This window comes from Lepidothrix coronata, unplaced genomic scaffold (assembly GCF_001604755.1).
Source record: "Lepidothrix coronata isolate B3197 unplaced genomic scaffold, Lepidothrix_coronata-1.0 Scaffold144, whole genome shotgun sequence".
Classification (NCBI taxonomy): Eukaryota; Metazoa; Chordata; class Aves; order Passeriformes; family Pipridae; genus Lepidothrix; species Lepidothrix coronata.
Window position 1 is genome coordinate 659,586 of NW_016690324.1, and position 26,737 is coordinate 686,322.

General features: G+C 43.8%; 1 protein-coding gene across 3 annotated transcripts; it reads left to right on the plus strand.

Annotated features, from left to right (window-relative positions):
• Window positions 1–4,524: 4,524 nt before the first annotated feature.
• On the plus strand, window positions 4,525–26,065 carry TBC1D9B (TBC1 domain family member 9B). 3 transcript variants are annotated; one of them, XM_017827965.1, is made up of 22 exons: window positions 4,525–4,674; window positions 6,834–6,944; window positions 9,406–9,524; window positions 10,519–10,747; window positions 11,402–11,660; window positions 12,293–12,500; window positions 12,633–12,845; window positions 12,995–13,156; window positions 13,765–13,915; window positions 14,316–14,530; window positions 15,278–15,395; window positions 16,112–16,397; window positions 16,946–17,075; window positions 18,256–18,354; window positions 19,017–19,085; window positions 19,863–20,106; window positions 20,393–20,458; window positions 20,623–20,694; window positions 21,109–21,159; window positions 22,233–22,280; window positions 22,725–22,831; window positions 23,598–26,065. In XM_017827965.1, the coding sequence occupies exons 1-22, from the start codon at window positions 4,557–4,559 to the stop codon at window positions 24,288–24,290; spliced, it is 3,768 nt and encodes a 1,255-aa protein (XP_017683454.1). In that variant the 5' UTR covers window positions 4,525–4,556; the 3' UTR covers window positions 24,291–26,065. The 3 variants fall into 3 exon arrangements, with proteins under 3 accessions (XP_017683454.1, XP_017683455.1, XP_017683456.1); XM_017827966.1 differs by having other exon boundaries at window positions 21,127–21,159; XM_017827967.1 differs by lacking the exon at window positions 21,109–21,159.
• The last annotated feature ends 672 nt before the right edge of the window (window positions 26,066–26,737 follow it).

Here is a 26,737-nt window from a genome sequence, read left to right on the forward strand (position 1 = left end):
TGTTATATTTAAAGATTTCTTCACTTTTTCCTTTCCCTGCTAGACTTGCTGCACCACAGGGCACTGCTCAGGGCAGCCTGAGCTCTGGCACACTCGGTGGAAACTGCTGAGCAGGGGAGGGAGTGAGGGAGGGAAAGATCCTCCAGTTAAGCTGATTGGGGGGAAATCAGGGGAAAGGTAGAGTGTACATCTGTACATTGGGGCTCATTTATGCTTTGTTTTCAATGGTTTTGAAATAATTAAGAGAAAAAGCAGTACTCCCTACCCCTTCTTTGTGGGATGCAGTGACAAGAGCAGGGCTGCAGATGGGATTTTGCTCCTGATGCAGAGCCATGGTGCTCTGTAACCCTCAGCTGGTGATGTCCTGAGCTGTTGGTCAAAGCCCCAACCTCACGGGGGCCTGGCAGGTTTACTTGGTGCTTGTAAAGTGCTTTAGGGAGAATAAATCCACTTGCATGAGCCTTTGCAAAGCCGCACTAATCAACACCTTGTTGTCTGTCAGTGGTTTGATCCTTTCATTACCCTACTCTTTTTAGAAGCCTGCAACATTCCCAAACATTCTTAATTCTCCCCAATTAATCTCTGCTATCCCACTCCATCAATTACTACCTGCTTCCTCCTCCTCTGGAGAGCCAGGTAAATGTCCCCATTGTGCAGGCACTGCCGTCCACCTGTTCTCCAGCATCTTCTTCATCACTGTGCCATCACATCACTGTGCCATCACCATGCCAGCCAGCCCCTCAGAGGAGATTCATTGCTCCAAACCAGCATCACGGTCTGTGGGAGCACAGAGGTTCCTGGTGGGTTGTTCTTGGCCAAAGCAGGCTCTGTGGGATTTGGGCTGTCCTTGTGGGATGCTTGTTCTGTGGATCCCTACATGGAGCATCCTTTCACTCCTCCACCCAGTAACCTCATGGAGATGCCCACATGAACAGAGATGGATGTGTAGGTTGTGCAATAACATCTGAATATTTATTCTTTTTTATGGCAATAATGTCCAGGGTCCCTGGGTTTGAGGGCCCCTGTGGTATAAGATGTTGCCCAAAAATAGGCCCTTTCCTAAAGAGTTAATAATTAAGTATTAATATTCCTGCAAAGTAAGAAGTACATAGTGTTTTATTGAAAGTTGAAGCTATTTAGAGCGATTTCAATGCCAGGCTGAGGTGTAACATGAGCTAGTGTCATACAGCTGGGAATGGGGTTTTGCAGCCCAAAAATCAACTGGACATGCATGTGAAAGCTCCCTCACTTCTGCTGGGCTATTCCTTTCTCTACGTCCATCTACAAGCCCCTCATGATCCAGGAGCTTTTTATTTTCCCTGAGCTCAGCTGTGTGCATTTGCTGTGCTGTTTGCCTTTTTTTTTTTTCTGCTGCTTCCCACATGCTCCAGGGCTCATTTTCACTTGGCTGTGATTTGACCTTCAGCTGCCCAAACCCCTTGGAGGGACAGGAGCCATTAATTCCCAGCAGAGCAGATCTGCTGGGCTGTGCTAAGGCCTGGACCACCAGATTTGCTCTGGATTCTCCCTTCCCCTGCCCAGTGCCTGTGTCTGTAACACACTCAAGTTGTCTCGGGCAGTAAGGGCTGTATCTGCCCACAACCTTCCCACGGACCTGGGCTGCACTGGGAAGGAGGATGGTACAGAAACCAGCTCAGCAGCTCAGCAACCCTCCCATGCTCCAGCACAGGAAAGTCTGGGCTTGAAAGTAAACTTGTTCTTTGCTGCTGTAAAGCCAGAATGTTTAATGGAGTGTTTGGGGCTGTTAAAGCAAAGCTCCTGTTTGCCCATTTGTGCAGTCCCAGCAAGGCAACATCCCAGCATGTTGCTTTCTGCTTTTGCTGGAAGGTGCTACATGAACAAGAAGCCTTCTCAGTTGCCACCACATCAGCAGGTAGACTTTTCCCAGCCTGTATGTCTGGGCTTACCTCCCAGCACTGGTAAGACCTGTCACACTGCTCCTATAAAGGGGAATAACCTTTTGGAGCAAACTGAGTGGTAGCATCGCTCTTCTGCTTGTCCCGTCAGCCCTGCTGCAGTTTGCAAGTAGCTGTTAAATACTAAAAGCTTCTCTGTATGACCATGCCTGTCCAGGATCACTTGCTCGAGGCCATGGCTAGCTATGCACTGAATCCATCAAAACGGGATCATTTTATCTCAGCAGAGAAGGGACACCCCAGCCTTTGGGCACAGGAGACTGCAGCAAACAACAACAACAACAAAAAAAAAAAACAATTTGTGTGTAAAAGGAAAAGTCTGTTTCAACTGGCTTGCTGCAAGGTGGGTCACACTGGTGTGACCAGGTAACCTAAACACTCCAGCAGCTACCAGGGGCCTGGGGGTGCTGTGGGGACACGGGCACGGCAGGTGAAGCGGTGCCCTCCTGACTGTCAGAGCTCTCCAGCCCTTTTGAAAGTGTAGCTTGCCAGCAGCAGAACTTGTTGACGTGTTTTGATGTAAGTATAACACTGTATTGTAGTTACGTGGTATATGCTGATATGTTAATAGTGTATACTGACTAGTTAGGGTTTGCTAATGTACTACATTTCAATAAAAAGCAGTTTAAAAAATATGGGGTTTGTGAGTTTGGTGTCTTTGAAAACACAGGAGGGTGAGCGCATTGCCCAGTGACTCCAATCCCTCCAGTATTTCTTATATATCTATCTTAGAGGGCAGTGTGGAACAACATTGTTAAAAGATCCATTTTCAGAGAGGATTTTTCCCACTCTGCTGTAAATATTTTTTAATTTGCTGTACTAGTCCCTAGAAATCTCAGGCCACTAAAGGCCACATGGTTCAAAGTGACTTATGAATATACTGGAGACACTAATCCACCTTCCCACAGCTTTTGCTGCCTGAATGATGGCACATAGTGAGCAGGATCAGCAATAGCAACACAGAGAAGGATCCTTTGGCACCTTCTCCCAGTGCTCAAGCCCTCCCCAAAGCACACCCAGCCTTCAGAAATGACCATGCTGCTCCCAAACACGGCCATGCTATTGAGGTGAAGGCACAGCCCTGAAAGCTGAGCCAGCTAATAAATAGTTATATTACAGTAGTGTACAAAGGCTCCAGCTAGGATTAGGGCACTGCACTAACACAGGGGACAGATCATCCCAGGGTTAAAGGATTTATAGCCTAAAAAAACCACAGCATTCCCGCCTCCCTGGGAGCTGAGCAGTAAGCACAGAGATGGCAGATGTCAACCTTTTCTGCTGTTGAAACACTTTCAGAGTTTGCCGGGAGGCTCTCTAATGGTTTTGAAACAAGAGTAGCGGTTCACTACATTACTGGGAAGCTGCTCTGCAGCCAAGAGATGGGAAGGAACTGCAACTCCCTCTCTACTGTTTGCTGCAAAGATTGTCCTTGGACTTGATCACAAGCTTTGTGTGGGCTCCAGACCTGCAAAGCAAGGACCAAAACGAACTGGGTGCCAGGTGGGGGATGCTGGGACCCCCCCACCCTGGTGGGGCACAGGCTGGCTCACGAGGCTGAGATGCTGGAGGTACCTGTGGTTCACAGCAAAAAGGGTAAAGGAGTTCCTGCCTCCCCAGAGGGCAGGTGGAAGCATCGCCAGCCTGGGCAGGAGAGTTGAACATGTCCCCAGTGTGTGGATCCAGGGGCCTATTGAGAACTGTGAAGTCTGGTGCCCTCAACATAAGGACATGGAACTTAAGAGGAGGCCACGAAGTTAGTAAGATGACTACAGGACCTCCCCTACAAAGACAGGCTGAGAAAGTTGGGGCTGTTCAGCCTGGAGAAGAGAAAGTTGTGTGGAGACCTCAGAGCAACCTTCCAATATCCAGGGAAGTTGGAGAGGGACTCCTCATCAGGAACTGTGTGATAGGATAATGAGTAACAGGTGCAAATTGAAATAAGGGAAATTTAGGTTAGATATTAGGAAGAAAGTCTTTATTGTGAGGGTGCTGAGGCGCTGGCACAGGTTGCCCAGGGAGGTTGTGGATGTCCCAACCCTGGCAGCGTCCAAGGCCACTTTGGATCAGGACTTGCACAACCTGGTCTAGTGGGAGGTCCCTGCCCATGGCAGGGGAGGACTGGGACTAGATGATCTTTGAGGTCCCTTCCAACCCTTAGCATTCAACCATTCTATGCCTGCAGGGGTGGGGGCAGCAGTTTGGAGGAGGCTGTAGCGTGTAGAGTGGGAGGCACATTTAAATAACCTGCCTTAACTAATGGCAGCTTCAGTGGGGCCTGCAGGAAGATTTTTCATTTGCGTGACCATGTTTTGCTACATAAGCCCCTTATTCTCAGCAAATTCAAGCCTCCCTGGCAAAAGTATTTTCAGCGCAGAGGAGGGGACCGACAGCCCGAGGGCGACACGGGGAGGTGTCATTGAGGGCTCTCCGGACGCGGGGTTCGAACCCGCGACCCTCCGAGGCGGCGGTGAGGGGGCCGGGCCGCCAGGGGGCGCGGTGCCGGCGGGCGCCGTGCGGGCCCCGTGACCCGGCCCGGCCGCTCCCCCCGCGCCGCCGCCGCCGCTCCCGCCCCGGCCGGGCCGGCCCCGCTCGGCTCCGGGCGCCCCGCTCTGCCCCGCGATGTGGCTGGGGCCCGAGGAGGTGCTGCTGGCCGGCGCGCTGTGGGTCACCGAGCGCGCCAACCCCTTCTTCCTGCTCCAGCGCCGGCGGGGACACGGCAAAGGGGGCGGCCTCACGGGTGAGGCGCGGCGGGGACGCTGCGGGCCGGCCCGGGGTGCGGGAGCGCGGGGAGGGCGCGGGGGGGGCCCGGCGGGGCTGGGCCGGGGCTGTCAGCGCTCAGGTGCTGCTGCCGGGGAGCGCAAATTACTAACGGGGCGCTTCCCTTGTGGAAAATGGCTCCTCACCCTTCTCGCGTTGCCTTGAATTATTGAGGTGGTTTATTTTGTGTGTGTGTGTGCTCTGTGTGCTTTTTCAAGATTCGGAGGACGGCAGTAAGGCGTGGTTTGTGATTGGTAGCGGTGTGGAATCTGTGCTGTGCATGGGCCGGAGGTGAAGCTGGGTGGGTGCAGTCCCGTGGGAAGTACCCCTTGTGTGTTGGGGGGACAGCCCGTGTTTGTGACAGATGTTAAAATAACGTGGATGCCACCAAGGGGCAATATTAGCAGCAACAAAAGATCCCCTCGCCTTTAAAACACCCCGTTTGTGTGCAAAATGCTTGCACGGTTATGTGAATAACAAAAGTGTGCGTTTTACACTTTTGAATTACAGCCAGCGCCTTGTATTAGCCCAGTTAACCAAACATACAAACTAAGAAATGAGGCAGCTGATAAACATCCTCAGCATATTTTATCTTTTCATAGTGTTCAAAATTATTCTTAACTGTTCTGTTTGGTGTAACATAACTTATCTGTGCAGTGTTGCATGTAGGCCTATACGTCAATTCTACAATTTCCCAGGGTTTTACAAGAAGAAGTGATGTCCAGTGCTATTCTGGAGACATCTAAACTGATGTTTAAATGAATGGTTGAAGCTTTGAGCCAGTTTACTTCTTGAGCTGGTTTAGCTCAGTGAGAGAGTCTCTCCAGAGCTGCAGTGGGTTAAAAGCCATGTGTGCTCCTTGAGGAACTGTACAGTGACATCTCAGAGTTAGAGTGGGATATTCAGCCAAGCTGGAAAGGTGTTGAAGTTGCTGTCAGACTCATGTTCTTAAATGTTTTGTTACCAGTCTGTGTGTCAATGTTTGACATGGTCACTACAGTCACAGGAAGGATTCAGAATGACCTTTTAATCCATATCCTGTCTAAAACTGTACACAAGAAACCCAGAGCCCGAGCTGAGATCCTGCTGTGCTGGATGTATACGTGTTTGTTTTAGGGATTGCCAGATGAGCTTCCTGTGGATGGTGTTTCTCTTGACATGCAATCAGTGGTATATTCCTAATCCATTAATTGCATCACAGATAGCTAAAGGAGATAAGGGGAAGAAGTGGCATGTTTCATGATAAGGAATGAGATATGGCTGAGTACAGTTTGCTCAGGCTTAGCCAAACCATGGGATCTGGGAATTGAGACTGGGCCTCCCAGATGCTGAGCCATGGGGCCAACCATCCTCCCTTTCCAAGTTCTGATGTCAGAAAACTTTTAATCATGAGGGTGTTGCAAAAATAATTTGCATTAAAGATGCTTGTAGTATATTATCTAGAATAATAAAGGAAAGCATCATCTTAGATATTTTATTTATCTAGTAAATAGACTTAATTGAAATAAATGGATTTGCTCTAGAAAGTCTGGAGACTTGTCAGCATTTACTCTGGAAGTGCCTCCTTTTTTATTGAACATTATATAAAAATAATTTAACTTCTGTATTACCAAATTTTGAGTCACTGACATCTTTGTTTAATTAAAGTACTTCTAGAAACATCCCTGAAATCTGTGAGCACCAGTTTTTCTAGATCTGCTTGATTCTGTTTTGGATGAGTTATCTTACCTGCTGTTGGCATAGATGGTGCTGAAAGATACAACATTGAAAACTCTTACGTCTTTTAGTTTGATAGGCTTAAAAATCACTGTTCTTAACAGAAACCCCACAGAGGAAAATACATTTCACTTTCATTAGAAAATTCTCCTAGCAAGGCAGAGAATTATAATGAGGTTTAGTAGGCATTTAATTGCCATCTAAACTTTTTCCATTGCCAGGGGGACGGGCTGCAGTTGGTTTATTGGTATTTTACCTGCAGTGACAGGATGTGTGTCTTCGTTTTCTCGACCGAGCTCTTCCATCACAGCTGCAGACTGTGAGCATCAGCGTTTTTCTGTAGTCATGATACTATATTTTTACTTAACCCAGTTCTTCGTTTTGGTATTGGATTGCTTTAATTTCTCCCTCTTTGCATCCTAGGTCTCCTTGTAGGAACACTAGACGTGGTTTTGGATTCCAGTGCCAGAGTTGCCCCGTACCGTATCCTGCACCAGACTCAGGACTCTCAAGTGTACTGGGCAGTGGCCTGTGGTATGTGCTGACGTGACTTGTTGGGGACTGGATTTGGGTTATTCCATTGCCTTTTTGGTTCAGATGATCAGTTATGCCACATAAGAATATCCTGTGACTGCTCAGGAAACTTTTCAAGAGTTTCTGATGGGGTAGTGGAAAGTGCCGGAAATGACAGAACTTCTCAGTCATGTTTAAACGGTAGCTGAGGAACTGAAGGCTCTGCAAAAGGTTCTGTTGCTGCAAATGTTAGGAATTTTCTTTCTTCTAGGAGGTACCTGTTTGCAATGCCATAGTGAGATTGTTCAGAGGATAAAGCCAAGATTGCTGTGGGATGGTGAATGTTGTGCCAAACTTACTTACCAGGAGCATGGCACAAGATGGGAACGTGTAATGTTGTTCAAGGTGCCAGAGACTCTTTGGGGAATCTCTTTACTGTCTTAATCCAATTTTTTTCTGTATTTCTGGCCTGTTAAATATCTTAGAATAATATTTTCTTTTAGCACTAAGGATACTTGACCTCTTTTACTTGAGAAATGCAACTGCTGTATTGGAATATAATGGTGCAACCATCTGATATCTGGTGGTGAACTTTGGTTAATGTTTTAGGTCTTGATGCTTGCTAAAGAGAAGATATCTTCAGACGTGTTTGTTAGACCAACTTTGTTTATAATAAGAATCTTCACTTCTCACTTTGTGGTTGAGGCGTAAAATCTGATCATGAAAGAATCATTTGCTAAGCCCACAGATGTTCCTGTTCCCACCTTCTCCCAAGGCAACCAACACAATATTGTCCCTTGCAGAGCCACTTCAGTTTTGCAGATGAGGTGTTCAGAAGTTGCTGTGTTTCACAGAAATTCAGTTTCCCTTTTGGGGAGGGTGGAGGCAGGGAGTAAGAAAGACAGAAAGCAAAATGGCAGGTCAGAAACTGCATAGGAAAAAGCAGAATATTTAGTGGCCACATGCGGTGCAGATCTGTAATTTTATAGTATCTCAGTGAGTGTGTTATTTTTGTACAACTTCAGGAGCGTTTTAGTTGATACCTTCTATATCTCAGTTTCTTTTAAACTGAGATATAGTGCAGCCTGGGAAAGTGAGGTGGGCTGAGTAACACCCAAATGGAGTTCGATAAATTATTCTACTGGAATAAATACGTTGTCTTCAGCCAAAGTATTTTTTAATCATATCTGGTTCTCATTTTGCTGTGGAAGTAAGAGTACTGGCATTCACTTAAGGTTATAAATGTATATGGCTCTCTAGTTGAAAAATGCAGATATTTTATTTGCAATTTATTGTGTGTACATGCTAGTGGGCAGCAATATGGTCACACATGCAGTTTCAGGCTTTCAGCACTGTGTTCTTATAGCCATCTTTGTAGGAATTGCAGACTTTTACTCCTTCATGCCTGTCATTCTAATGTCGTTCTTATAAAGATGTCAGTTATTGAGGCCAGGCTTATTTTAGCAATTTCTCTGCTGTCACTTGGTGGGAGATGCAGCTCATGGAACAAAACAGGACGCAGACTGCATTCCCCTGCTGTTGTTGCTGAACCTGTGGGTTTTTTCCACAAAGGATTCTATGATTGTTAATTCTGTGCCCTTAAAATAAACCATTTTGTATTACTCAAAATAATTCATGCTCTAGAAACGTTGTCAGATGCTGGGATAGATGTCAAGTAAACTTATACACAGAGGCAGCAGAACAAACATTTGTTGTCTAATCCATTGGGCTGTACACACAAACCCTCTGCAGGGAGGTTCTGTGCCAACAATATAGTGATAGCTGTCAATAGAGGGGAAGAAACCTTTTAGTAAACAGAAATCTTTGAAATTATTAATGGCAGCCAACTAAGGCAACTTTCTGTAGGAAAGTTCTTTAATTTTGTTACAGATTGAAGCTTATCCTTTGTGAAATGTTGTGGACTGTATGGTTAAAGACAGCTAACTATTTGATATAAAGTTTGCTGAGAAGTTGTTTGTATTTTTTTAAGAAAGCAGAGAACTTTCTGATGTAAATATTTTGGTTGCTCTTTGGTTTGGAATTGTATGGTCCCTGCTGACCATTGCCCCTGGGAAATGGAAGCTCTTTGTAGGTGTAAAAAGTTCAGTTGTTCTCAAATTTCAAGGTTCTTCTGATAGTTCGTTATTTTTGTTCCAGAATACCAGGAATAAAAGAGTACTTCTTGACTGGAACGTAAGAATGCTTTTTGTCTGGGGAAAAAAGCCGTGTTTGGTGTGCACTGGCTAATAGGATGATCTGTTGGTCGTGTGCTCATTATCCTTGGTGGCAGTGGAGACATTTTATTAGAAGCATAATGTTGGTGTACATAAAATATCCCTGACATGTACACAGTTGGTGTGTTTGATTTATCCTGATCACTGTTCAGTAATTATTAGTTTCCTGCTGTGAACTTGGAGGAAAAAAGACCTTGTTCTGATTTTTTTTTCCTAGCTCTTCTCATCATCTTTCTCCCCTTAACTAGGCTCATCTCGTAAAGAGATCACAAAGCATTGGGAGTGGCTGGAGAATAACTTACTGCAGACTCTGTCCATCTTTGACAATGAAGAAGATATCACCACCTTTGTCAAAGGCAAGATACATGTAAGTGACGTTTCCCTGAAGGACTTGCAGATCCTGAGAAAGAATGAGGAGACGGTTTTGAGGATTTTCTTATCCTTTTTTATCTTTTTCAGTCATACATAGGTATGAAATTGTCATGGAACACATTGCCAGCATCAGGTCATAGTCAGAACTGGACAAATGTGTTTGGGGGAGAAAGGTGGGAGCAGTAGATCTCAAGGAACAGCCTGTTTATGATGCTCCTACTAATTACAATATAATACCTCTTTAAAATCTTGCTGATTATACCTTTGAATGCAGGGAGAATGTTTAACGAGGGTTCACCTAGCAACAAATGCAGGAGAGAGAATTCTAGTTTGCAAGCAAAGTACTTGCCCTGCCACACTGGTCTGAAAGGCATCTGGGTGAAGGAACTGCACCCCAACTTCCACTGTCTTTCGAGTCAGACAGGTGACTGCTTGTTGTGCAGTTAACACACTTCAGATTCCCAGCCCACAAATCTCCCAGTGTACAAGCTTATAAATACAGTTCTTTATTGAACAGCAGAAATTTGAGTCATTTTCAGCTCTCCTGTCAGATTCTTTGTGTTTTCTATGCGTGAGAGAGGTTGTGATCATTTGTTTTTCCTTCTGGCCAGTCAGGATCTGACAGATTGCAGAGTTCTGCCCTTCCTGGCAGATGATCTTCTTCCCGTTGAAGAAGCATGTATGCAAGGGAAAAGAGACTTCAGTTCTCCTGCAGGCTGTTCCAGGTGTTCCCAGGCCAGCCATGAGGAGCTCAGTCAAACGTTAAACATCAGTGCTTGTGGCATGTGCTCAGGAGCAGATCCAGATCCCAGACTCCCACATGATCTGACTGCCCTCTCTGCATGCCTTTGCTGTTTCTCTGACATGACAGGACTGAAACTGCTGTGCCGTGTTACTTCTTTGCTGCTGTGACCCTTTGCTGTACGTTATGTCTGTCAGCAGGGAGGTTCCCTTCCATTTCTTCCCTCTCTCCTCCCATGTCCCTTCAGGGCATTATTGCTGAAGAGAACAAGAATGAGCAGCCCCAGAGCGAAGAGGATCCAGGTAAATTCAAAGAGGCCGAACTGAAGATGCGGAAGCAGTTTGGGATGCCCGAGGTGGAGAAGTTGGTCAATTACTATTCCTGCAGCTATTGGAAGGGACGTGTACCCAGGCAGGGTTGGCTGTACCTCACTGTCAATCACCTCTGTTTCTACTCTTTCCTGCTGGGCAAAGAAGGTGAGTTACGAGCCTGCAGGTTGTTTTTCTGTCATTTCCTGTGATCTTTTTGATGCAGTTGATGTTCTGTGTGAACTCCTTTTTAGGCTGACAGGTTTTTTCCCTTTTAGGAATCCTTGAGCTCTAGCCCAGCCCATAGTTTGCTCTCACAGGCACTTCAGTGCTGTTTATACTGAATGCTTGAGTCATTTTTCAAAATGTTTCTCAAGTTGTGCTGAAGTTTTACTCAAATTGGATTACTTTTTACAAGTTTTACTCAGACTGGGTTAGAGAACCAAGGAGTATTTTTACCTTGGTGATTTTCATCTGGTACAACTGCCAGGACCCAGTATTTACAAAGCATGAGCTCCTGAGTCCAGAGCTGATTTGCTGGAAAGAATTAATGAAAACTTGAGTAATTGTAGTTGAAAGCATTTACTGGATGGGAGATAGTCCTTTTGGAACTGCATTATTTCTAGTCTAGTTAATCCCAAAGATTATTTCCAAGTATTTTTGGAGAACCCAGCAAAAGTATGAAGAAAAGAATTGCCCATTTGTAAGAGGGGGAAAAATGTTGCTACACTGAGAGCTTGGTAGCTGCTTGACCTTCATTTCTGATTAATTGCTGTTTTGCCTCAAATTGTAATAACCGTGTTTTTTAATTTTTTTTCCCAGTTACACTGGTGATCCAGTGGGTGGATGTAACCCAGCTAGAAAAAAATGCTACACTGCTGTTCCCTGAGTGCATTAAAGTAAACACAAGGGACAGTGAACTCTATTTTTCCATGTTCCTCAACATCAACGAGACATTCAAGCTGATGGAGCAGTTGGCCAACATTGCCATGCGGCAGCTGCTGGATAACGAGAGCTTCCTGCAGGACAAGTCTCTCCCTAAGCCCAGGAAGCCTCTTAAGAACATCTCTGCATTAAAAAGGTATATGTTTCCAGCAGTGAGAAAAGAAGATAGATAATAGAGGGTTGTAATAATAAGTCTGCATTACTTTGTAGCTCCCAGGTGCCGCTGGGGTTTTCTCGCTCTAGGGGCTGCATCACTTATTTCAGCCATTAGCCCTCTGCCTACTGTGTTTTGTTCCCATCCCAAATTGGAGCTGAATTCACACACACTCTCGTGACTTTCTCATGCATGACTAGGCACTGTTAGAAGGATTTTTCAACTAGAAACTGCCAAAAATCCTATGTAAAAAAAAGTGAAAGAAGAAAACTACACCAGCCCCTTTGTCTGAAGTTGAAGGTTTATAAAAAGTAACATAGATTTCTATTGTAAAAAATCCTCCCACTGGGGGCTGTTCTCTGTAGTGTAGCAGAGAAGTTTTGCATTTAAGTTTTGCAGATGCACTTGCATATTTTATCTTGCATTGCAGGACATACCTTGTCAGTGAGGCATGTCCGAAAAAACAGATAAGGGGTGGCATCTCAATTAGAGAAGGGAATATAAGAATACACACTACAGTCTGAAGGTTGTGATTGGAACTTAGCATTAGTGTTTGAGTGGGTTTTTCAAGTAAGGAAAAAAACCTGTGGGTACTACCCTTTACTTTTCCCCAGAGACCTGGATGCTCGAGCCAAAAATGAGTGCTACCGTGCCACTTTCCGGTTGCCCAAGGATGAATGCCTGGATGGACATACAGACTGTACCTTGTGGACACCATTCAACAAGACACATATTCCTGGCCAGATGTTTGTTTCCAACAATTACATCTGTTTTGCCAGCAGGGCAGAGGAGGCCTGTCATCTCATCATTCCTCTCAGGGAGGTGGGGATTTCTTAGCTATATATTAAGACTGCAGGCCTTTCTTGTCTTTTTTGTGCTTCTGTCTCTTGTGCTGTGCTTTTTAGATAATGGAGAACATGCTAGATCCAAATGGTCCTTGTCTTTGTGTTCTAGGTGACAATAGTTGAGAAAGCAGATAGTTCCAGCGTCTTGCCCAGCCCTCTGTCCATCAGCACTAAAAGTAAAATGACCTTCTTCTTTGCCAATCTGAAAGATCGAGATTTCTTGGTGCAGAGAATCTCTGACTTCCTGCAGAGAACACCGTCCAAGAAACCATGTGGCACCGACAGGGAGTGGAAGTGGAATTTGGCTGATGCCAGTTGCGAGGTACTGAGGAAATAGCTGGGAGGAACTTTTCAGAGCAATGCTCCTTACAGTGTGTTAGCAGTGTTTGTTACCAGCCAGTGCTGTCTCTGTTGGCCATTGGCAGAGGAGGAGGCAGCCTGAGCTCAGACACTTTCTGTTCTGTTGTTCAGGAGGTTCCAGAGCTGCCTTCCAGCAGCCCACTGGCCATCAGCCCCATGTCTGCTCTCGGCCATCGACCCGTCAACTTCTGTGCTGGGGAAGTGCCAACAGCCTCACAGGGACTGCTCAAACTCTTCAGAAGGAACTCTGAGGAGCTCTCTGGACCGAAAGGGGTAAGTAATATTTTAATGTAAAACAATTAACTTTAAAAAGTTTGCAATAGGTTGCAGATTTCCTTGTCTTCTCTAAGAGTGAAAATGCATTTTATCCCAGGTCAGTCCTGCAGTATCACTTCTATGTCTGTCACAGGGTTAGTGCTGCATAGGTGGAACCTAACCCTCAGCTTACTTTGTCAGTACTGACACACCTGAGATAGTTGACTAGAGGCTGAGAAATGAGTATTACCAGTGTTATGGGATGTGAATTTGTGGCTGTGAGGAACTACTTTTCTTCGGATCAAGAGAGCAGAGAACTGATATCTCTGCTTGTTAGTTAATCATCATAATCCATGGTTCTGCTTGCATTTATGTGGAGATTTGCAAGGTGTAGTGCCATTGCACAGCCCATGTTAGTGTTGTAAAAAGTTGACTTTAAGCAAGGTCAGAAATGATTCAGAACAGGGGAAATTAGCATATACACCCTTCAGCAAAAAAGAGGAGATTTAAATGTCACAAGGCATTTCTCATGGGAAGTGCAGATCTGAGTATATGCAGAAATCACCTGTCCTACAAACATAAAAATGCATTAATCTCCTAAAATAGCAATATTTGTTCCTATGAAGGCAAAGGAGAAGATGAAGGAAGAGTCTTGGAACATTCATTTCTTTGAATATGGGCGAGGGATGTGTATGTACCGCACTGCCAAGACGAGGGAGCTGGTGCAAAAAGGAATCCCAGAGAATCTTCGTGGAGAGCTGTGGCTCCTTTTCTCAGGTAGGATGTTCTGCTGGATATTTTGACAGCTAGCAAGAGTAAGCTTTCTGCTCATCTCAAGGGAAAAGGTATGAATCTTAGCTCATTTCAGAAGAAATTAATGACAGGTTGTCTCCACCTGAATGATACTTCTTGGTGGGTTTTTTGCCAAAAATGCAGTGATCACAGTCATGAAATAACTTTTTTTATGACACTAGTAGCCGCTTGGCCTCCTTTGTGTTTTAGTGTTGTTACCTAGACTCTAACAGGGTGATTTAATAATGAGTTTGTTCCCATACCTTCACATCTGTTTGTAGTTGATGAGTTCATGCGGTGCTTCTTGGCTCCCTCATCTCTGAAGCTGTGGGCATAAAATCTGTATTCCAAAGCTCCAGAGGTAAAGTGATATTTGCCATTTCAGGGGCTTGGAACGAGATGGTGACTCATCCTGGTTACTATGCAGATCTTGTGGAAAAGTCAATGGGAAAGTACAATCTCGCTACAGAGGAAATTGAGCGAGATCTGCACCGCTCTATGCCAGAACATCCTGCCTTCCAAAACGAGTTGGGAATTGCTGCCCTCCGGAGAGTCTTAACAGCTTATGCATTCAGAAATCCAACAATTGGGTACTGTCAGGTAAGAAAGAAGTCTTAAACTTGTTAGTCTGACACAGTGACCGTGACTGACCTGGTCATTTTCTGCAGTTTTTTGTTCAGTTTCAGTCTTTCCTTCACGCTGTCCATGTGGTGGTGGGACAGTAGGAAAGAAGTCCTTATGCTGCAACATCTCTTAAATACCTTTTGAATACAACGTTTAAATAGATTTTTCATATGGTTGTTAGATGTAATGTCAGAGTCTTTACTGGTTTTCCTGCCAGAGCTTTCCACAGTTCAGCAAAAACATCTTCTGGTTTCATTAAAAAGAGCAATTAAATCAAACCAGTGATGTTGCACATGGATAGTATATTGAAAATGAAGCCAGTTGCTGGTTTATGAAACAACCTGGTGGACATTCAGGTTCATTTTGTGTATTGCTGTGGTATTAGAGGTTCTCATTATGTTCTGTTATGACCAAATTGTTACCAAGCTTTTTGTGAAAACTCTGAAAATTATTCTTAGTCACATTGTTTTCTGAAAGTGCTTGACAAAAGGTCACCATATTATTTGCTGCCTCACAAAAAGAGGAACTGAAAACAGGAAAGTACATTGGTTTAAGGGCATCCATTGACTCAGATACCAGTAAGAGCTGGAAAGGGATGTGACTCTTAGTAACAGCTTTCTGTATTCATGGTTTTAAAGTTAGATGATGATGAATGGCAGAGGTTTCATGAAGACCTTCTTGTTTTTGTCCTGTACCTGTGTATTTGGCTGTGCTGGCTCACAGGCCATGAACATTGTTACGTCGGTGCTGTTGCTCTACTGCAACGAGGAGGAGGCTTTCTGGCTCCTGGTGGCTTTGTGTGAGCGGATGTTGCCAGACTACTACAACACAAGAGTGGTGGGTGAGTCTTTGTCAAATCCGTGCTGGAGCCTGGATTTTCAGCTGCAGTTGCACCAGCATCTCCCAGGAGCATTTTGTTGTTCAGACTTAATTAAATGTGAAGCATTTTAAAGATGAGGGAGCACAACCCTGTTCCATTTGAAGTCGCAGGTGTGTGATGGAGACGTAGGAAGAGACACTACAGGCTACCAAGGTAGTAGTACTGCCTTGTAGTAACAGGGAAGATGAAGTAACTAAAAATTGGTAGCAGGAGGGACCATTTGTAGTAAGGAGGCTTATCTAGAAGAAAATTATTGAGTTTTGGTCTTACCCATCTGAATGATGTATTAAATTTTTGAAATAGGCTCCTAGGAAAGGTTAGTGAAAGCACTGTTTCATGGGCTTTTGAAGTGGGTCTGTATAAAAGAGTATAGTTTAGTGTAAATACCATAATATCAGTAATCCTCCACCTCTCCATTCAGAGAAAATGCATCAATCAATGAGAGGTTCTGTGTCTGCATGCTCTGCAATGTAGGAATAGTCTTTATCTAAATATGTTGTTTTTATTGCAAATGGGGAAGAAAATTAACTGAATATCTTAATTTTAGTTCTGATTCTCAGAGACTTATATGAAACTAAGTGAACTCACACTGTTTTGTTTAATAATTGGTTAGCTTGGGTATAGTACCATGATACCACCAGTTTTAGTTCTACTGTTGTTTCTTTTGTCCATTTCAGGTGCATTGGTGGACCAAGGGATCTTTGAAGAACTCACACGAGAGTATCTTCCACAGCTGTCAGAAAAGATGCAGGACCTGGGAGTGATTTCCACCATATCCCTTTCCTGGTTTCTCACTCTCTTCCTCAGTGTCATGCCCTTCGAGAGTGCCGTGGTCATTGTCGACTGTTTTTTCTATGAGGGAATCAAGTTTATCCTGCAGGTGTCACTGGCCATACTCGATGCCAACATGGAGAAGTTGTTAAAGTGCTGTGATGAAGGTGAAGCCATGACTATTTTGGGCAGGTACCATTCATTGTTCTTATTTATAACTGAATAGTGACAGTGCCCTTTTAGTCATCCTCTTTTTCTGCCTAATTCCATTACACAGCAGGTCACAGATAACACTCTAAGATGAAACTTGAGCTCCAGAGAGGTTTGCTGTTGCTGTCTACAACAGCTGAAATTGTTAGCTCAGCTATGGAGTAATCCCATGTTTCTGGAATTGTTTGCTTTGCAGTATAATACATTCCTGTATTTCAGTTCGAATTTGATCTCTCAAAGGTTGTTTATTCAAAATTCACATAATAATTCTGCTCTGCTATTAGGAACAGACCCTGTCTGGAATTGCCTTCTAGAAAAATAAAACTTTATCAAGTGGTATCTCCCAAGTCTCGTAAATGTAAGATTTTCTTGTTTGAAATGGGAATCTTTTCTATGTGCAGCAAGGTACGCAGCTTATGACTAGAAGCCCACTTTCAAAAGAGTAGATACCCCAAAAATAAGGTGAAAATCAACTTTACTTCAGACACTAATCTCAAGAGTCTTGCATCTGTTCTCTTTTTTCCCCACAGATACCTGGACAATGTAGTTAACAGGCAGAGTGTCTCTCCCCCTATTCCCCACTTGCACGCCTTATTGACGAGTGGAGATGACCCACCACTGGAAATCGACATCTTTGAACTCATCAAAACCTCCTATGAGGTGAGGTTCTGGCTTAGTTTTTGCCCAAGAGATTTTTCTCTCCTAACATCCCATTTTGTACTTTGTGCAGCCAGAATGTGAACAGTGTTCATAGCTTGAGGTGCTTCAGGATTTGCAGGCTGAAGCCATTATTCCACTTGCTTGATGTGAGTAGAATCTGACACTGTTGACTGTTGTGGATTACAGAGAGTCTCACCAACACCAGTGGGGACTAAAATGAAGACTGCAAATAAGTAAAAAGTTACAGACTAGAGTTTTCTTTCTGCTTTGCCTAAAGGTCTCCATTCTTACTTGTATTTGAGGATTGCCAGTGCTAGGGAGTCAAGGAGGAAAATTCAGGGTAAAAATTGTAAGGTAAATTGCAGAAACATTGGAAGCATTTCAGTCCACATGCATAGGAATCCTCAGCTGTGACCTATGTTGTAGTAATAGGAAGGTGATCCCAGAATGGTGCCCGTGCTGTTGAAATACCTCTGCAGTGGTGGACCTCATTATTCATACTGAAAACAAACTCATAAGAAATTTGATTCTGAATGATGGAAAAAAGACCGGGAGAGAACTGATGTTTGACATTCTCTGCTATGCTTTGTAAAGTGTGGGATCATTTCCCTTTTTATCTCCTGTTTTTCATCCTGTCCCCTTCCAGCTGTTTACAGGCAGGCAGCTGTCATTATACTGCATATTTTGTTTGCTTCTTCAAGTCTGCCATCTATGTTTGTTCCTGGTTTCTTTTTATCATAGAGTGTCACCAAATTTATATTAAATGTCTGACCTAGTCATTAGAAAAACCTCTGAACTTAGGTGTTTCTAGCTGAATCCCATAGGGGTCCTAGAGATAAAAAAACAGGGCTGGAATGAATGACAACCTGTCTACTCTCTTGTCTCTACCACAGTACAGGACCTGTATTTCTGTCAGTCCTGACAGATCCTTTTTCAGCTGTTCTGTAGAAACCTCTGATGTTGGATTTCTCATGAATTCTGAATTACTTTTCTTGCAGGACAGGGGGGAATAGGGAATAGAGCTCAAATTTTTTCTAATCTTGCTGCTGGTAAAAGGCTTCTGGTGGGTTGAGATCATCTCTGAGGGGATAGTACACTTGTTAAAGAACATGTAACTGAAGCTGGGTTGTTTTTTTCTTTAGAAGATGAAGTTGACCTGGTCTGCTTCCTTTTCTTGTAGAAATATAGCAATCTGAAGGCAGATGACATTGAACAAATGCGTTTTAAACAAAGGCTGAAGGTGATCCAGTCTCTGGAGGATACAGCCAAGAAGAGTGTGGTATGTGACTCCCAGATTGAATGAGCTACCAGATGGCACAATCATGAGATGTGTTTTGCTGTGAGCATCAAGAAACTCTGCGCTGTAGCTGTGGCATGGAGGAAGATAACAAACACTTGTAGGCCTTGTCATAGTCTCCATTGCCTAGTGCTGTCTGTTTTACTGCTTGCCTGGAATCTTTGAGAAAAAGCTTGCTACAGATAATTATTTTACTGCCATTTAGAGAGCATGCAAATGCATTACAGAACTTTACAGAAGGGTTCATGGCCAAAGGGCAGTGTCCGTATCTGTTGCCATTATCTCCCATGTCCTACTGTTTGTTTCACTGTTGTTTTTCAATCCATCTGAGTCAAACCTCTGAAGATAAAAAAAGGAGGAAGGGGCAACACAGTCTGCTCAGTCAGGTCTGCACAAAGAGGAAATAAGCACAGTAATATTTTTTCTAAGTACTTGAAGCATCAGCAGTTTCTTCTTGACTACAGACTGTCTTCCCGACCTGTGTCAAGGGATATTAGAATGGTTATCTTTTCCTTCCCATCCTGTGTCATATTTCCTTGCACTTGATTTCTTCTCTTCTATGTTATACAGATTTTTCAGTGAGTTGTATTTAATTTTTCTACCCTCAAAATAAATTGTTTGCTCTATTTTATCCCTGACCACAGGTCCGAGCTGTGTCTGGTGACATCAGTTTCTCTATTGAAGAACTGGAAGAGCTGTATGTAGTGTTCAAGGTAAGAAGCAAGAGTGAGGAAGAATGTTCTGACACAGAGAATACAAATAGCAAAATAAGTTGAAAGGGAAGCAATGACTTTGCTTCAATTTTTAATGTTACCTATCAGAACAAATGTGACATCCTGTCACACATGGTGCCAGTAGGACTGGCCCTATCTGAATGATTATTTTTAATTTTTTTCCCCCAAAGATGGCCAAAACACATTCACAGTATTTGAATGATACTTACTCTGAAAGAGACTGTGGAGTCAATGGAAAGGAGTGTCACATAACACTTAGAACAGGGAGCTAGGATTGACTGTACCTCAGTTTTTATTCTCAGATTTTCCATTTACTTATTCTGTAATTGTGACAAGATTACTTAAGGGCTTTGCCTCTATTTGTCAGGGTATATATTTTTAAAAGAGTGATGTTACCCAACAGCATTTATCAAAGGCACTGCAAACTCAGTTGCACTGTATTATAGACTCAGAAAGAGGCTTAGTTCTAAAACCTGCATGTTCCCTTTGCAATAAAGCCTGAGCATCATTTTGTTAAAACCTGAAATCGTGTTTTGTATTTTTCCCTCTAAATTGTTCTTTGTGTTTTTCCCGAAATCCCCATCTCTTCCTTCATTTCAAACTATTTTGTAGTGAAGTAACACTAGGAATAATGGGGGAGATAAAGCGTGCCCTGCAATGTCTCTTCTTTGCTCACTCAGTGCTATTCTTGAGCTGTAACAGTCTCCCCTCCTGTGGTGCAGTATAATCCCACCTGTTGATCCTTTCCCCCCAAAGGCCAAGTACCTGATGAGCTGTTACTGGGGGAACAACCGCGCCGCCGCCGCCGCCCGCCGGGATCAGAGCCTGCCGTACCTGGAGCAGTATCGCATAGACATGGAGCAGTTCAGAGACCTCTTCATCAGCCTCACCCCCTGGGCCTGTGGGGCACACACACCTGTCCTGGCAGGGCGGATGTTCCGGCTTCTGGATGAGAACAGGGATTCTCTCATCAACTTCAAGGAGTTCGTGACAGGAATGAGTAAGTGGTGTTCTGGGAGAAGATGGGATATTGCAAAAAAAACGTTTCGGTCCTTCTCCAAGAAGAGAACTAAAAGGAGAGAATGGTGTGTACGCTGTCACGAGGGGAGGGTGACAGGAAGCCTCAAGCTAAACAAAATAGACCTTTTTGGAGTGGATTTGCTTCTGCACGGGACTTTGAGCAGTCAGCGTTTCCTTGTCGCATGGGAACTTATTCTGGTTTGAACCTGTGAGTAGAGGGTGATTCTTTATCCTATTTTTCTTGACCTTTTTTTTTTTTTTTGCAGGTGGGATGTACCATGGTGACCTCACTGAAAAACTCAAAGTACTCTACAAACTTCACCTGCCTCCTGGTGAGTGATTAGTTCCGTATATTGCTGTATATTGCTGCTACTGAACAGGGTCTGTTCTGACATGCAGTTGAAATGGGATGCCTCATGAGTTTTGCTAATGAAGTGGGTGATACTGCTGTTCAGTTACCTTAGAGACCTTAACATTTGCTTCTCTGTGAATACAGCTCTGAATCCAGAGGAAACAGAATCTGCTTTGGAGGCCACAAGTTATTTCACAGAGGATGTGACAACAGAAGGTAATGCAACACTGCTGCCTTTACCTCTCAGTTTAGGCAGGAGTTGCAGCAGAGATCCATGTGCTGTGGACAGTGATTTTGTGCAAGGCATGGTCTCATGCTGGCAGTGTGTTAAGATTGCCAGTGTGTTTGAGCTTGCTGTCTTCTTTGCATGATGGGGAAGAAGTTTGGAGCTAAAACTCCTCGGTGCCCATTTCATGCAGGATACAGCATGCTCTGAAGCACAGTCATAAACTGCTGAGGAGGAGCAGTGTGCTTTCACCAGCCCCTGTCTCCCACCATGATTTAGGTTTTTCATGCAAGTCTCATTGTCTCTCTTGTTTTTGTTTCCTTCTCTGTGTCTGTCTATGTCTGGCCTTTTCTTCTGTTTTATCTGGGATATTGTCCCCTCAACCCCTTTTTCTGCTGCTCAAGTATCTCCTTTTGTCTCAGAGCTGGATATCTGCCTGCACTGTGAGTCTCAAGGTCAGTCCATGGGTTATGTGCATGCACTGAGCATGACTATGGTGCTGATACCACCTACCAGCACCATTATGCTGATGTAAATACTCTGAAGTTGTTGCTGCTGCTCCTCTCTTGTGAAACTCTCACAATTAATAAAGTGCTATAAGTAATTAAATATCTTTCAGAATATTCTACCTATTGAGTTTCAACTCTGGTCAAAATAGGTTTTGTCTGGCTTCTTTTAGTGGAATTTATCTCACCCTAGAAACTTGTGGTTGAAAATATGCTCAGAATAAACTGGGATGAGGTGCTAGGCTTGCTGGCCTGTGTAGGTGATCCCTGGGCCTACTCCACAGTCTTCTAATTTAAAGGAATAAGGATGCATGCCATTGAATTGAAAAACTGTTAGTAGACTGGTTTACTGCATTTCTTAAAATACAATTTTAGGGATTGTCAAGTAGGAGGTCAAAGTATGTTAGTCATGCTAAATGTTTACCAAAATACAATGATGCTTAAAAAATACATGAGTAAGTACAAGAGGTATTTGTGCAGTTTGGTGCTAGGTGGCTAAAGTAACAGTCAGAGTTGGAACCAAGATTTCCTATTTACTCTAGTGACAGTGTAGGGAACCAGAAGAGAAGTTTGTGAAGTTAGACTGCAAATTGCTCCTCAAGTGTCAGTTCAGTCAGTGAATAGTGATGAGTGTAGGTATTAGTCACATACATGCTCAGTAGTGGTTTGGGGTTTTTCCATTTATTATCTTGCTTTGGATGACTGAACTTCCTTGTCTTCAGGCCATCACATTGCTTAGCTGCCTTTCATATCTCTGTTTAACCCTTTCTTTTAAGAGCTCTGCCCTCTACTTCAGCTTTTCAACCCAATTTTTGAGTGTGGCTCTTTATCCAGCTCATCCCATCAGCCTCTTGCTTCCATCCTGTTCTGTTCACTCCTCTAAACACGATGTGGGAGTGTGAGATCTAACTTCTATTAAATATATTCTTGTATAATTTTATATTGAGTTGTCAAGCTCTTTGTGTGTTGTATTGCTGAAAATCAGTTATTAATTGTTGTTTTATAATTCCATAATTTTTTAGAAACCCAAGAAGATAAAGGAAGGAGAAATGAGAATGGTCCAGAAAAAGGTAATTTCATCATCCATTAAACTACACTCTAGTCTTGTCTCTCATGTTATGAACTGTTCATTGTCCCATGCTGATCAAGGAGACCTTTCAGTGTCCTCTGTGGACAGAGGTGAAGTGGGAGGTGAGCTGGGAAATAATTCTCTTATGCCTTACTGCTCCAACTCTTGTACATACCAAGATCACAGTGTTTGTAAATCATGTTGGGTAAGTTGTCAACTCATAGAGTTCATTTATGAGAAGTCGAGCTGATGCAGCACTGTTAAAATTTTTGCTCTGCTGAGCTGGATCAGATAAACCAGCAGAAAACAACACACCATTCCTGGTATATGCTTTCCTGGACTGTCAATAAAACCTGCCTCCAGCCTGATTTTTGCTAGCACGGCATTCACTTTTTAAGTCTGAAACCATTAACCACCTCGCTGGTGGCTTGTTCTTGCCTTGCAGAGGAGAAAGGTACCAGTCCACAGGACTACAGATACTACCTAAGAATGTGGGCCAAGGAAAAAGAGTCCAAGAAAGAAACCATTAAAGACCTCCCCAAAATGAGCCAGGTAAGAAGTGCATGTGAAGGTTTCCAGTTTAGTGGGGAATTCAGCAGGATGTGCAGCCATTGTGCCAGCATGCTCAGTCCTTTACCTGTAGCTTGCCTTGCTGGTCTGGTCTGGTGAACTTTAGAACCTCTAATTCCACACGTTTCTGTTAAATTCCACAGTGGATATGGACAAACTGCTTTGTTTTAACCAATCAAATGTATTGGATTCCTCCCAGACCAATTTTTCCTGTAGGAACTGCAATCTGTGTTTTCCCTCCAGAGCAGGGTGTCTCAAATAATACCATTGGTCATAGAAACTTGTTTGACTCTTTTGGTTTTGCATTGCCTCAAGTTACAGCTGCTTGGTGGAGAGTGAAGAATGTGGTTACAGAAAAGAGTCAGATGAGTGGTGTGATCTTTTTTGTCTCTGATTTCCTTGATGGGTGCTACTTAAACCAGTTTGTAAGCAGCTGACCACAGAAGAGTAGCAGAATAGAAGTAAAACTTAAGATTTTCTTAACTGTGAATATGTGACTACTCTGTTCATTTGCCAGCAAAAAACCCACCCCTGTTAAATTGCCAGCTGTGTCTCAATGTAGCCACTACAGGAGAGAGAGGGGAGTTTGCCTGTGTCAGACTGTTCTGAGTCAGTGGAGTCAGTTGCCACTTACTTGGTGGGAAGGCAAATAAACAATGAGTCATTCGAGATGGTGCCTGTTGCTTCATCAGCCACTGAAAACTTTTTTTAGCCTGAAGTATGATTTTTTGGTCTTTGTCTTTTAAAGGAACAGTTCATAGAGTTATGCAAGACCCTTTACAACATGTTCAGCGAGGACCCCGTGGAGCAGGAGCTGTACCATGCCATCGCCACTGTGGCCAGTCTCCTCCTGCGAATTGGGGAGGTTGGCAAAAAGTTCTCCAACAGACCCACAAGGAAGTCTGAGGATTGCAAAGCAAACAATACCCAAGATCCTGTGAGTGAAGAGGAGTCACCAACATCTGAACAGAGTCAGAATTCGGCAGTGGAGCAGCAACCCCAAGCTGACCATGAGGAGAAAGCCAGCATTGATGCCCAGCCTGAAAAAACACAGCAGGAAAACCAAACTCTAGGAGATGTGTCGGGGGAAGGACAAGGCTCTCCTTTACAGCTGCTATCAGATGATGAAACCAAAGATGATATGTCCATGTCCTCCTACTCCATGGTCAGCACAGGCTCCTTGCAGTGCGAAGACATTGCGGACGACACGGTCCTGGTGGGCTGTGAGGGCAGCAGTGCAGCTGCCAGGTATGGCAGCACCATTGACACTGACTGGTCCATCTCCTTCGAGCAGATCTTGGCCTCCATGCTGACAGAAACAGCCCTTGTAAACTACTTTGAGAAGAAGGTCAACATTCTCCAGAAAATCAAGGATCAGAAGAAGGTAGAGAGGCAGTTCAGTTCATCCAGTGACTATGAACTTTCCTCTGTGTCAGGGTGAACTCAAGAAAGCAGGAGTTGTCTTTTGGAGATAAAACGGGAAGATAAAGTGGCAGATGGCAGGATGGTTTGGTATTTTCTGTTTGGGGTTTTTTTTGTTTAATCAGAGACCAGTAACTACACAATTACAATAGATTCCAATTCATAAGGGGCTTCTGACAGTGACTGTTTTGTGTAGGTGCTTCTTTGGCTACTCTGGCTGACAGAATTAGATTTACATTCTCGAGAGCCATTAGAACCTAATAGCCCCTGACATATAGAATTACCACCATAAATTATGCATGTTTGCCTTTTGCTGTCTTTTATTTTAATGAAGTTTTATTTCAGACAGTAACTGCTCCTTGCCTGCCCTTGTTTGCTGTAGGTTCTTGGGTAACTTGCACAGCAGATGCAGCCTGGCTTGAAACCATGCTCACCTCTGGCTGCCAGTCCGAGAGCTAATGCAGTGTAGTCGAGTGCTATAGGACCCTGACCTATAAATAATCTTGTAAGTTCTTCTTGTAAGCTGTTCTGTGACTCAGCAGCTATAAAGCAAATGTACCCCACTGCTCCCGGCACCCTCAGATCTAAACACAGACATTGCTCAGACCTTCAGGTTTCTTTCAGATGTGGTTTGGCATTTTCATAGTGTACGACCACTTACTTTCTCCTTCAGCATTCAGGAGTTTTCAGACAAACCTAGTTTTCTAGCATTTGCTTTTCTAATCATCTGAAAGCCATTGGTTTTACTTTGTCTGGGAAGCCACAAGCTCCTTGACTTCAGTGCAGAAGTAATACTGAGTCAATCAGTGGACCCATGATGGCTATGATGAGGGAATAAGTTCCCAAATTAGAAGTCAGTGAATCAGCCTCAGTGTTCCAGGGCAGTGGCACACTGGTCTGCTGGGCTTTCCCTATCGGTACATTCACTGTTTATTGCTGATTCTTCACTTTTACTAGCTAGTGATGGGTCCAGGTTTTAGATGGACCCCTAAGAATACTCTGATCAGTCAGCCCTCACAAATGCTTGGGGCAGGAAGGTGTGCAGGAGTGTTGTGCCATGCACTGCTGCTCAGTGTGTCCTTTCTGAAGTCTAGCAGTGGACATGCTCTTAGAAACTCCTGCACATCCAAGGGCATTTATACCTATAAAGAATTCAGAGCAGCGTGGCCCTCTGCCATCAGCCCGCTATGGGAAACCTCCACACTAGATCTCGTTCCAGTTAGAGTCAAAATAACTGGGAGACTGAGGGAGTGCTCTTTTAAATCAATTAAAACCAGAGGAAACTAGAAGTTGCCCTTCTGGTAGCAGGGTGTGTGCTCCAAGGAAGCAGAATTAATGCTGTTACTACAGATGAACTCATCTCAGCACGCAGGCAGTGACCCTGCAGGGCCAGGGGGAGAGGCGCTGCTGCTCGGCCAGAGCAGACCCCGCACTGAAGGCAAGGTTTGATCCAGCTTTTGGCTGGCATTTGGAATAAAAGGGTAGGAAGGACACATACAGTATAAGGGTAGGAAGGACACGTACGTGGATGTTCCCATTTAACACTACTCAGTGTGCTACTCAGTGTTAATTCATCCTCGTGACATTCTCAGTGTGTATTCACAGCTGGTACATATTTCTTATTTCTCTGCCTCCTCTGTCCTGTATCACTGGAGAGCAGCCATTAGTAAAACTGCTTTTACTAATTATTCAGTAATTTATTGTAATTTTTTTAAAGTACAAATAATACATGTGATTTTACACTGTCTGTCTTATCTGTCATGTATTCAATAAATGAACCAGAATCCTACAGGCTATTTGGCTGCCTTTTATTTCTCTGAGCTCATGGAACATTGCTGGTTCTTTGTCCAGGGTGGTTATTGAAAAGAGCAGACTTGGTGAGACTGCAGTGTGACCTACCTTCCTTTCTTTCTTTCTCTCTTTCTTTCTTTCTTTCTTTCATCCTTTCTTTTCCTTTTTTTCCCCCTCTTTCTTTCCTTCTTTCCTCTTCCTTTCTTTTCCTTCTTCCTTTCCTTCTTTCCTTTTTTCTTTTCTTCTTCCTTTCTTCTTCCTTTCTTTTCCTTCTTTCCTTCCTTCTTTTCTTATTTTCTTTCTTTCTTCTTATTCATTTTTGGTTTCACGGGTTCTTTTCCTCTCTCCTTATTCTTTTCTTTATTCTTTTTTTTCCTTTTCTTTCCTCACTTCCCCCTTTCTTCCCTCCCTTTCTTTTTCCCCCCTCTTTTCCCTCCCTTTCTTTTTCCCCCCTCTTTCTTTTCTGCCTTTCTTTCCTCCCCTTTCTTTCCCCCCCTTTTCTTTTCCTTCCTTTTTATCATTATTCTGAACACTTTTTATATAACAGACGCTGACACAGTTTCAGGTAGGTGCAGCCCTGGTGACTGTGGAGCTTCAAACACGACGCGTTCTCCCTCCTGGGAGAACTTTACTTGTATTAACTCACAGCCAGCCTGCCCTCTGACTTACACTAAG